Below are 12985 nucleotides of genomic sequence, written 5' to 3'. Positions count from 1 at the left end.
CCTCCAGAACAAGCCTCCTGTATAGCTTTGTCTTTTACTTATTGCCATTTCTGTCTATACTCATTCATAGACATTCTCCTTCTATCTTATTTTAAGATACTATGTACATTTTAGTATCTTGATTTGTTTGCTTTCTTCCATTTTACAATGCTATCTCTACACATCCAGACCAATCCAGAATACAAACATGTCAATAAGTTTGTGTGTCTTCCTTTAATACAACACAGTGGGCAGCAACACAGTTAACTGAAAATATGGCAATCTGTTCCCTCAGCCAAATGACACCCACAATTTTTCAAAAGGATTTAAAAATTCAAATTTTACAGTTTTTAAACCAGATCTAACTGCAGTGGAACAGTTAACTGTCAAATATGTAAAGGAGAGCAACCACTTCTTTGATGTAAGATTGTTACTAGTATTAAGTAATTTAGTTTAAATACTTTAAAAATATTCAGGAACTTGATGAGGCTGAATTATCAAGTGAGAACCTGAGGAACCTTAAAGGTAGGCTCAGTAATTCTGCAGTGGCATGTGGCTGTGTCATGGGAAAGTATCTTTCATAGGAACTATAGCTCAGTGAAACCAATTCGTAATGCACAACACTGGTTATCTCACTCTGACACTTCTAGTAAGTAGGTATACCCGAGTAACAACCAAGTTACTCAAAATGCAAATAATCTTTAAAGAAGTATTTTCTAGCATATTCACTCTTTTATTCCAGGTATCTCTGAATGTAAACTTTCATGTAACTATCTTGATCTAAATTATTTTAATTTGGTTGTGCCTAAAGCCATAATTAAGATCCAGGTGTGGATATTGTAAAAGCTACACAAGGAACTGGAAAACTTATAACACTGAGGAACACAGTTCTGTAATTTGTTAAGTACTAACTTTTTGGAAGAGCTGAGCAAGCAAATTAAGATGCTTTGATACAACCCTAAAGTCGCCCAACAAACATACCTTGGTTTATCTTGCTGAAGAAAGTCACTACATACCTGGAATAAATTCCACTGACCATGTTGTGCTGGAAAGACAGCTCTTCTGTGCCAGGTCCAGCAGCTTTGGAAATCAGTAGTATGACCAAACCTCTCATCTGTAAATTATTTCGGCTATCATACACAAAACGCCTGTAAAAAAGGAGAATAAAAAAAGAATGCTTTCACAATTCATTTTCACTGGTCATCATTTTCCCAGGTCTTTAATATTCACATTTGCATGGAAATAAGCTGAGATTAGTCATGATCTTTTGCCATCCTTTACCTGACCCTTACAATGAATTACTATTGCACAGAAAAGCAAGTATTCAAGATTAAATCTTACGTATTTCAGTGTATGTCCTGCATTCCATGTAATGGCAGAAAATAAGTACTTGAGAATAACTCAATGTCATCTAATGTAACTGGAACATCAGAGCTTTAGTTTGGTGTCTGAAGTACACAAAAAAGTGAAAAGAAGCTTCTCCAAGAGGAGAAAGGGAAAGGAGGAATGGTACAGCCAAAATCTGTAACATTCTGAAAGAAAACTGTTTAGATCAGAGTGGTTATGAATGGACAGCACAACACATACAACATCTCCAAGTATATTATGGGTAGACTTTGCAGAACCCGCTAAAAGATGCAAAATAAAAGTTAGAGATAAACGAAGTAGAGATGGGCTGTTTTAAACAACAGAACTGTTTCAAATGCTGCATCTTTAAATTTGGTACCAAAAGGAATCTGCCCTCAAAAATATATGTTGAAAGCAAGACTTAATTTCCACTTAGATACAACATCTCAGAAATTCATTTGTTTTAAAGTAAGCTTAGCTTTTCTTTAAGACTGCAATGTCTGCAGTTGTATTCCTCCTGTCCTTGTCTACTTCCTATGCTCATCAATAAGGCTAAACATCTAGAAGAAGGGATAATACATTCCAAATACTATTAAATTTATAAGCTAATATCCAACAAATAAGAGCCCGTATCTCAGATGTCATCTAAATATTTCTTAAAACTACATCACATATTACTAAGCATTTCAACTCATTTTATTCCAGAGTACAATTTTAGTCCTGCTAACTGAAATAAATCAAATCAGAACTCTCTTTAAAACACTTGAATGAAAATCTGGATGAAAATCTCAAGATGTTGATCTTGGACGTATATTTGAATAAAGAAAACAGAGGATGCAACCTAAAGCTTCATTTGGATTTTTTTCATTACATTTACACCACCTCACAATGCAAGAAGATCTTCAGTATACTATTTCATTTACACAGACACATAAACATTAAAAAAATAATAATTTAAATAGCACCCTTCTGTGTGAAAGCTCTTGTGATACCACAAAAAAATTCTGACTTCTTTTTCTGAGTCTTTACAACCTTTCCTACAGTGATCGGGAAAATGCCTTAGGAGAAGAATGAGAGTCCCCTCACCCTAGTGGTTGGTGCTAGACAGCTACTGAGCTTGACCCTCACACCTGAACTGATTCCAGTCTGATGCTCTCCTCTCCAGCAAAGCCTTGAGCTCACACTTCATGCAGCTACAGCCTACAAATGCCACCAGCAATTAAGAGGCGGCCAGTATGACCTGTATGGCTTTCAACCACAACATTTTCAGCTCTGGTGAGCCAAACAAGGCCACAGATTTTTGTTCTGTGTCTTTCTAATATGCTCACATCCCATTTCCTTCACTGGTAGAGTAATGGGCTGGTGCATTCAGGACAAGTTAGGAGTGAGCAGCACTACTACACGCAACTACTCTACTACTGCTACACTCTCAGCAACATGGGTAGCTGGGTGTTAAAGAAGGTATCAATTTCTGCTAAATTTCCAAAAGAGAGACTGAGTATGTATGGCCTCAGACAGTAAGAGTTTGGTTCAACTAAGCTGAAGTATTAAGAATCAAGGGGATACCAAACTTGTACAGTCAAGCCTGAAATGTGGCCAAAAGCAAGCACTAGCTATCAATCTGTAATAATGCAATTAAATGTTAGTCTCTCTTACAGAGAGTACTGCTTTACAGAGCAGTAAAATGCAAATAGCAATTAACATGTTATTTTGCTACTTATCTTTAAATGAAACAAACAAAATGTTACTGAAAATTAGGAGAACATGGGTAATCAATATTTTAGAGGAAGACATTCAGCACAGGCTTGAGCACATGAGATGCAAACATAACTTCCTGAGGAGAAGCCCGTGCCACAGCGGCATCAGCTCTCAATTCTTCCATCCTCAAAGGTCCTTTAAAAAAAACACAACTAAAACAAATCCTGAACAAAACAAACCTTAAAAAGAAGATACTAAATAACTTCTGGGAGCAGACAATGATTTATTTTGTAGACCAGTCTGCAATATTTCCTGACCACCCAAACCCAAGGAAGGTTGCACAGCTCAGATCTTTTCCAGAGAGCACATGCTGCAGCCCTAAAACATCCACCTTTATTTTACTTACCAAGTGTAGGAGACCAAATGAAAGGTCAGGTCCACCAGGTGGTGGTCCTGACAACCCTATCCACTTGTAACCCCACAAAACAAAAAACCTTTTGCTGAGAAGGGTGTATGTGTCAATAAAAGTAAACATGGGATTTTGGAGAGGAGGGGACAGCTACCTGCCACCAGTATTCTGTGAATTTATGACTCACTTATTTTTATTCTCACACAAATAACTTTTCTTACCAGGTTCCAATATTCAGTTAACAGAATGCAGCCAAAACAGTTAAACACTTAAAGCTCCACAGATTTCTAAAGTCAGAGCCACAATGAACATTTAACTACCAGGGAAAAAACAGAAGATACATATGATGAATAATAAATATATAGCGTGTATGTATCCTGTGTAGAGAATTCATAATTGTTTGTGGTGGAATAAGCACTTCTGTGGCTTGAACTTTAGTTGACCACATTACTCACAAGCACACAAATTACACAGATGATGCAGTTAAACTAAAATGTATTTCCTCAACACTATTTACAATTCCATAATTTTTAAAGAAAAGTGGTTTTAGGAAAAAAATCACCTTTTTCCCCACTTGTGTAAAAATCAGTGTGCCTTACTCAATGCAGGATTTCATGAGAAATTAATAATTAAAAAAACAAACCCCACAATCAAACAACAAAACCACAAAATACAAAATACAGCAAATTATGGTGATACTTTTAACAATCAAAGCACTTTGGTGTTTTCATGCTCAGTGCTCTACAGCTTACTGAAGGACAGGATATTGCAGTACCAAGGAAGAAAGCTAATCAAGACAGGATTAGAAAGCACTGGCTTTTAAATAAGCCTCTGCCTATACAGACACCACCAGAAGCAAAGCACTACAGTGCTTTTACCCGAGTCAGACTAGCTGAGGAATAGAAGCAGAAAATTACCTGTGCTGAAAATACTCCCTTTCATAGCAATAAGAAAAACAAGTGTTCAGAGGGGCTGCTACACTGCTAGCAGTGAAAGCCCTGCATTCTTAGCAGAAAACTATCAATGAGAAATGCAGATGCAGGAGAGGGAGGGCAGAGGGGGAGAACAGGACATAAAAATTATAGTGTAATAATAAGGAGCAACATGTCTGCCATTTCTACACCTAATCATATAGCCTGTATGCTATATGTGGTTCAGATGCAATTTTAGACAGGATTTTTCTAGAAATTACCAAACCAGTAGTCAAAGTTTAATTCCATTCAAAACAAGGCTCAAGTTGTGCCACTGACATGTAACATACCCACAGTAAAGCAAACAGCATTAGACTTGAGACAAATAAAGCCTCCGGTGATCATCTTTTAGAGGCTAGAAACTACTGCAGCTCCTTGACATGGCTTCGGGGTCACATTCACATTCTGAATTAAGCTCCCAAGAGATATTCTGCACGAGTAACTGCTACACAAAAGTCTTCCAGATGGTGCAATTAGTCTTGATGGGTACCCTGGCAGGAGACAGGTGCCTCTAGGGGGAAAAAAGTGAACTAGAAGCAACCCAAGTGAAATTGTGAACACAAAAAAAGAAGATGCATCAAGCTGAGACTTTTGGAAAACCTCTGCTGCACACCACAGTACATGCATAAGGTACCAAAACAAGAAACTGTAGCACAATTTTGCTTGCCCTGGGTATCTTACAAATAATGTACTTCATCCTCAGAGGACTGCATTCAAAAAAAGGTAGGTATGTCAAAGACTTCTACAATTCAGTTTTGTAAGATGTTAGGAATTAGAGGGAAACAAACAAAATTACAAGAAAAAACCCCACCAACCAACCAAATAAACAAACAAAAAACCCCACCCAAACCCAAAACACCCCAAACCCATTTACTCTTGATATTATCTGTGTGACAGAAAAACCCGTTTGAAAACTAGCAGATTCACAGCTTTAAATACAGAACATCGTTCACAAAGAATGAATCTTAGAGCAGAGGGAAGAAGTGCCTGGCTGTGTGACACTGTACAGGCACAGGAGACTCACACCACCCACTCCAGTGATGACTCTGGCTGATAGCTAATGTGCTGCAAATTACACCTCCTGCTACCAGAGGCCGCCTGCTGCAGGGAATAAATCAAGCAAACATGAGCATTTCACTTAATGCCTTTTGTATTTCTCGACACGTGCAGCCATATTAGTAGACTTTGCAGGGAAAATATTAACCTACAGTAACTGTCAGGTTTAACTCCATCAGTAGTTTACACTTTTATTAAATAATAATAATAATATTAAAAATGACTGCTGCAAACACCTTTCATATTTTTGAGCAGTCTTTAAATGCAGCAAAGATTTTAAATTATTCGTGTGAGATGAAAACCAGCTAATGTTCTTACCACTTTTTTCATTAAGTTAAAACTATGAAATTCAGCAATAGAGAGGAAACACAGCAACTACACATACTTTAAGGACAGGCAACTGGAAAGTCAACCAACTCTAGGAGGGTGTAGTAGAAGAAAGCATACTTATGGGTAGTAGTGCTAGTTCAAATTTAACCACTAGCACAAGTTTCCAATCAAAACAGACGGCATAAGGTATTCCAGAAGGGTCAAAAGAGGGGCTGTGAAATGTTTAGTCAAATGTATTTAACATATCCCAAATGTTCTGCTTGTGGCTGAAGCAAATTGAGAGATGCTGTATTTGCAGCCTGTCCATCAGTTTCCTCCGGGGGAACAGCCAGAACCCCTCCACCATGGTCCAGGTGTGTGCTCCAGCCACTGGCCTGCCAGAAGGAGCTGAAGTGAACAGGTCACTGTCCTCACCTCTTCCTGGAAATTCTGCCCTTCCTTTCCGTGCACTTTATAGAAGGTGTCCCACTGACAAGATCATTCTGTTTCATGTCAGAGACAGGCTCTGTTTAGCTGTAAGGGGAAGGAGAACCCGTGGAGATACAGGGTCATGATCAGCCATTCCTCTGCCTTTCCATTTCAGATGCCAAAAAGGAGAAAAAAAAATAAAAATCACCTGTTCACACAGCTCTAATAAAAAGCAGCTGGGAAAGCCTGTAACTCAACCAAAATCAATTACGCTGATGAAGATGATTTATAAGCCTAGGACAGTGAAAACATAAGCCATTTTTAGGCTGAAACACAAACAGTTCTGAAAAAGAAACCACTCTATTCAAACTGACAATCCCAGATGTGACAATACAAGCGGTTTTAAATCTGTAACATCTCAGGAAAGCAACATCCATCTTGTTCAATATAGAAGGGTTATCAGGATGTGCTCATGGTAGACAGGTGTAGGTCCATTTGAAAAAAAAAAAAAACAACAACCATCCAACTTTTTCAAAATTAACTATAACTGGCAATTCTGTATCTAGCAGTAGAGGTAAGGCATGGAGCTATTTGGCAAGACTGTCGGCTTCCTTATTAGAAATGCAAGAGTTCTGCCAGCTTCAGGGCTTTTATCCAATTTGCTTTATTAATTACTTGTCAGAAGTAAATAAGAGAAAACTCTCTGACATACTAATTTTTAATGGATATTAAACCACTGTATTATAGATCTACTTATCTAAATCCTAAGATTCACCACATAACCATATGATCACTCAAACATGCACGTATTTAAGTACTCAGAGCATTCAATTTTGTATATTTAGTGTATGCTAACAGCATTCTGTAGCTACTTATTTTCATCTGCTACTCAAGAGTTTCAAGTATGTATTAAATACCATTCTGTACAGTGTATCTATCTTCAAAACACATTAAAAACTCTGGTCCATTTCAACGTTCACAGTCAGATCTGTTCAGGGGAATCAGCTTAGTCATAACATGTTTTGAGCACAGCTCAGTGGGGGATTCAAATTAAATATCCAGCTGACAGGAAATGACAGAATCACAGAACTGTCACAGTTGGAAAAGACCTTTAAGATTACCATGTCCAGGGAGTGATGCTCCTACAAGCCATCTCAACTCAAAAGCCCACTGGAGCCTGTAGATGCATTTCAGAAACTTGTTCCTGGGCTTGGACAACTAAACATAGCTTTGCATAAAGAAAACAAATTTTGCAGTTGTGGGAATTCCTTACCTGAAAGAGAGGATTGTGATTGGGATAGAAGCCCTACCATGACTGTCTCAAAATTAAAGGTTTTTACTCAGTATAAGCAAAGCTGTGTAATGGGTCAGGCCAGGCTTAGGGAAATAGATGTTCCCACCCCACTTTGTGGGAAGGTGCTTTTATGGCATGTTGCAAGGAAGGTTTTCCCAACAGCACTCCTGCTTTCCCTGCCTCTGGGCAAATGAAGGTCTCAATCCATTAGCTTTGTTAAACCAAGGAAACATGAGATTTTACAGACAAAAACCAGAGGGGACTCTGGCATAGAGAAGACAGAGCATGTATCTGCACTGGCTCTTCACCCAAAGTAAAAAAAAAAAAATTAAAAAAAGAATTTAATAGTAGTGTGGCCTTCACTTATGATACAAAGCAACCTTTAAATAACTCCAAATACTGAATAGTATGACACTTGGATAGTTAAGACTAAGCCAAGAGTCCTATGCCAAGTAACTTGCTCATGTGTTTGTGGCCCAGTGAGACAGCACTTGCCTCAAAGCTATGGCTTCACATCTGCACCTCTATAGTCACAGTTTTTTAATAACTTATACAGACAATATTGTACCTGTGCTTCCATTTGGCTAGTCTTAGCCTTTAAAAACACTTCATGAATTGCATCCCAGGCCTTCAGTGAAAAACTGGACTCAAAAAAAGGCCTTAGTTACACAAATGCTGCAGCACTTTGAGATGCAAAGAACTTCAGAGATTTGAGTAGCTTTTTCTGCATTTATGGAGACTCATACACCTACTCATCTGGGGAGTCACTATAGATCACCAAACATACACTTAAAACACTGTGAATTAAAAATGAAATTCAGCATTCCACTGTCACAGAAGTTCACATAACATGTCTTTAAAATATTAAATATATGCTTCACAAACTGAACAGACACGTAACAAAGAATATCTTCACTGTTTTATCTTGGAAGATGGTTGAGGAGCATACCTACACGAAGCTTTTGGAGAAGCTGAGTGGCTCCATGAGAGTAAAAAATACCTTTTTAGTTTTCACAGGATTTTGCTTAGAAGGAGAAACATCTTTTAACTAAGAGCAAGAAATTCCATGAAAAGTTTTATCACTCCACTGCTTATTAAACACCATCTTTGCATGGATTGGGAGTGTAGGAAACTATGCCTGTAGCAGCACTGGGGTCAACTGAAGCATTTCCAGAACTAATTTATCACAAGAGAAAGATTTACAACATAACTGTTTGAAGGATTTCTAGGAAAAGTCAGAGCACCCTTCAAGATCACAAGAGAGATTGATCTCTTTTTGGAGTTGCTACATGTACCTGTTTCTGCTGGCTTTAGTGTATATCCCACATCTTAGAGCACTTTCAAGAAGAAAATTCCAACAGCTTTTTGAACACAGAATGATCACAAAAAGGAGGCCTATTCCAGGGAACTATAAAAGTCTGAATGTTAAATAAAGTTGTGGAGATTCCAATGGGCAAGATCCCACAAAAATAAAATCTTATCATAAAGGTGAAGTTTAAGAAACTATAGGTCGTGGGGCAGGTACAAAACAAACACTCATACTTGGCCTTGGTTACTTGTAGTTCACTGTGCATCAGCTCTCAAGAAACCAATACAGCCTTCAACTTCTCGAAAGAAAAAAAAACCAAAACTAAAATTATGGTTCCCCTGGAGCTTGTAGAACCCCATTTAGATATCCACTGCTACTAGGTTTATTTGCTTTCCCAAAGGCAGAAATTATTTGAATTATTGACACGAAGATCAGCTACATACTTCAGTATTACTTTACAAGTTTTTTGATGTATTTACTTCCTGTAGGATAAGTTATCCCCTAGGATCAATGGGAGGAATTGCTGTTAAATAAGTAACAACAGAAACATTCTAACTCCCTTTTTTCTGCAAAACTTATGACCAGCTGAGGATACAGAGGAAAAAGTTTTGCTTGGTAAGAAGAACAGAACAACCAACCTTTTCACTTGAATGAAATGATACACAGCAATGGTTTAAAAATAAAGTTTCAAAAGAGCTGGTTTTAAGTTGCATGGTCATTTAACATCTGAAAACAGCCTACTATAGACATGGGGAAAAAAATCGACTTAAAAATAAAGTGCAACTATAATCAAACATTTATCTCAATAATATTTTTAAATGAATTATCAATATACATTTGTTTTTAAATAATTCTACCCTCCGTCTATGAAATCTCATGAGTGGTAAGGGCAGGGCAGAAAGGAATATCTTAAAGATGACACTAAAGACATTACACAGAAAACAAACCACCAAATGTATTTTTAAACCAACTGCCAGTCTCTGCTGTTTTTCCTGGTCAGTTTTCGACTTGATCTTGGAATGTGATGTGGGTAGCAGGCAAGCTAAGACCAAAAAATGCAGTTAGTGTCTGAGTGCAATTACTCCGACCAGCAGCAGCTCGCAGGTCTGGCACCCTTACTTTTCTAACCACAAATACTTAGAGAGAAGCCTAATTTTTGTGTGCCTGATTTCTCCATCAATATTTACTTTACTTAAACTCTGTGGGAGGTCTAGGACCTCACTGCCAACCACTATCAACGAGTCTACTCAAGCACAAAACTACCTTCTTTAAAAGAGGGTCTCTAGGACACAGGAATATTCTGCAAAGTGAAAGCAATACAAATATTTTTTAAAAGTTCTGCGAATGACAGAAATATTATTAGCTTCACAAGGCTAATGAATTCAGACACCTCTGGAGGTCCAGTGTCACTTCACCAATATTGTAATTGTAAAGCTTGTGGTAAAAATGTAATTTGTATTAAATAAACTCTACTAAGGAAATTCAACAACAAAACAGGTCCAACTCACACTGAAAATGCTCACAGTATGTTTTACTAGAGGATGAAGCATAAAAGGAGAAAATTTTAGGATAATATATAGTCATTATAGAATGATATAAATGATATAAAATGATATATTTTTCTAAATAAGATCATAAATGATCTTCTGCATTATTCACATTATTACAAATATTTATTCCTTAAAAGCAACGAGGTTCCAAATTCTGTGCTTCAATTGATTGTCTTCATTTACAGTAAGTAGCTTAAGCCAAATACACACTAGAAGTCCTATAAATACAATTCTTGCTTTTAAATAGAAACAGATATTGTTTCAAGAAGTTGAAAATCAACCAGCACCATTAGTCCAAAAGCACCATCAGTCCACTTCTTCTAAAGACTCTACCACTGCCCACTGCAGATAAGTGGCTATGCACAGCAGAAGACTTTCATAAACTGGTGGTGGAAAAAACACCTTAAAACACAGTGGAGAATTAGGACTGAATGCAGGCCAGCAATAGTATATATAAATGGGAAGAAAACTTAGTACCTCCAGACACTATGACAAATGTATATACTCCTAAATACTAAACACTGAGGGCCTTTCATGGGTTTCTTTCAAGTAAAAAATCAGTTTTAAGCCAATAGTGGACAATACAGGCAAACAGACCATAACTCTTACCAATATAATCTTCATTTTTATGTTTTTCTCTAGATTACTGATTCTAGAGAGTCTCTTCTCCATAAGATCTAGGTGGCTGACATTGATAATTAAGATGAATCTGGGTGTTCACACAGGTCAGAAGTATTTTCAATGTGACTTCCACCCAAATTCTTTAAGTTTTCACTCCTCTGTGACAGCATCAAAACCAGGAAAGTTTGTCTGAAAACCTCCTTTCAGAAAGGTAATCACAAACCACAAGGACCTACTCCCTTTTCCTGGACCACTGCTAAGCACCAAGTAAGCTCATTAAATTACCAGAGGCATGCTTTATAGTTATGAAGTCATGAAACAAGAGAGAGTGCACAAATGCTGAAAGAATTTACAGAGAAGTCACTGAAAAAAAAAAACCAAAAAAAACCAACTGGAAAACTTTAAAGATTTTCTATTCTTTTTCCTTCAGGAAAGACAAGATTTTAGAAGGCTTAAGATTTTAACCAAACACTTGTGGTTTTGAAAATGCTGGTTTCTATGGCAACCAGTAAGGTCTTCTTTATATAGCATTATAAACAGATGGTTAAGACTGGTCATGTTTGCTTCTTTGCCAGCTTATCAGTAGAACTGCTGTACTACTCTGTCTCATGTATTGGAGTTATTAAGTAACCTGGGTATACAAGAAACAAAATTTAAAAATCAGACATGCTTAACTAGTACCTTTTTTTTTTTTCCATAAACACATGAAGATTCTCAACAATAAAGTCACTGTAGTCTATATAGTCAGATTTCTTTGGCAAAGTGTTTCATGTTTTCTCAGCACTTGCCATGCAGGGTACATTACAACCACAAATATGAATCTGACAGGGATTAAATTAATGAATTCGAACAGGAAATAGAAATGTGGCTATATTTACACTCACTGGTATTAAAGTGTGCTTTAGAATTATGTTTCTGTTATATTATGCTTGAAATTATTAGGGGAAGATGTAGCAAGCGGTAAACTCACCTTCATCATGTCATATTATTCTTTCAGGTGGTTTCTTGCATTTTAATCTTTCAATTGTAGCTATGTCACACCATGTGCAAATGTTCCTGTTTTATAGACAGCTGAAAATATCAAGATAATTTGAGTTGGTGCAGCATTTGATTTGCTACCTCCCTGGGAAAGTCTGAAGCACTAACTACTAGCAGTGCAAACTAACACAGATAACTTGCCATTCCATTCAGCTTACTCTGCCAGCATTTTAGTTGAAAGGTTTCTTGCTATTAACGGGTGGGGGAGAAAGGTAGAAAGCAGAAGAAAAACTCCCATTGGATTTACTGACTGCATGTCAGGAGTCCAAATTACAGGCTTTTGCTCAAAGATTTTAAAGATTTTACCTATATTGTAACAAGATTGCAAATTATTTCACTGTCAAGCCATTAAAAATAACTAATTTTGAGTCAACTCCCATGGAAATTTATGCCATTTTCCAGGCTCAATCACTGTTTGCACATAAAGTCCCCACAAAATAGCTAACAAAAAAATAAACAAGAGGCTTTGTGAAGTTTGGTGGGTTTTCCCACTAAGCAGTAGCATTTTCAGGACAAATCTAATACCTAAGAAGTTATCTTTTCTTTACCTCAAATACGAATTTCCAGGTTTGCTCCTATCCAATCTGCTACCAATATCACAGCAATTATCACTAATAAGTTTGAGATCCAAAAAAATCACCACACAACCCAAAGCTCTCAAAACCCACTCAATTTCATAAACCAACCAATAGTACAATTAGGAAAAGTGTGTACTGGTAAAGATGTGAGTATGTTTGGCAAAGATCTTTATGTTTCATATATCAACACTGATCAATATCACTTAAACAAAACATGTGCACAAGGCAATGGAAAGCATCCATAAGTGCCAAAGAAACTACCTGATGCTAATGCCAGGTCACTCCATAAAGTCATGGGGATCAGGGGAGGTTCCCAAAGACTAGAAGAAAGCAAATGTCATTCCTACCCTTGAGAAGGGCAAGGAGGAAGCTGGCCAACTACAGACTCAGTCCCTGT

General features: G+C 37.2%; 1 protein-coding gene across 2 annotated transcripts in view; it reads right to left on the bottom strand.

Annotated features, from left to right (window-relative positions):
• Positions 1-12985, bottom strand: part of PDSS2 (decaprenyl diphosphate synthase subunit 2) — a 115320-nt gene that overhangs the window by 64213 nt on the left and 38122 nt on the right. For both annotated transcript variants that reach the window (XM_030447886.1, XM_030447887.1), the window contains exon 2: positions 996-1127. In XM_030447886.1, the coding sequence (XP_030303746.1) occupies positions 996-1127 (132 nt within the window). The remainder of the gene's footprint in view (positions 1-995; positions 1128-12985) is intronic.

Source organism: Calypte anna, chromosome 3 (assembly GCF_003957555.1).
Source record: "Calypte anna isolate BGI_N300 chromosome 3, bCalAnn1_v1.p, whole genome shotgun sequence".
Taxonomy (NCBI): Eukaryota; Metazoa; Chordata; class Aves; order Apodiformes; family Trochilidae; genus Calypte; species Calypte anna.
Note: the sequence above shows the minus strand (reverse complement) of the source record. Positions and strands in the feature narration are given on the sequence as shown.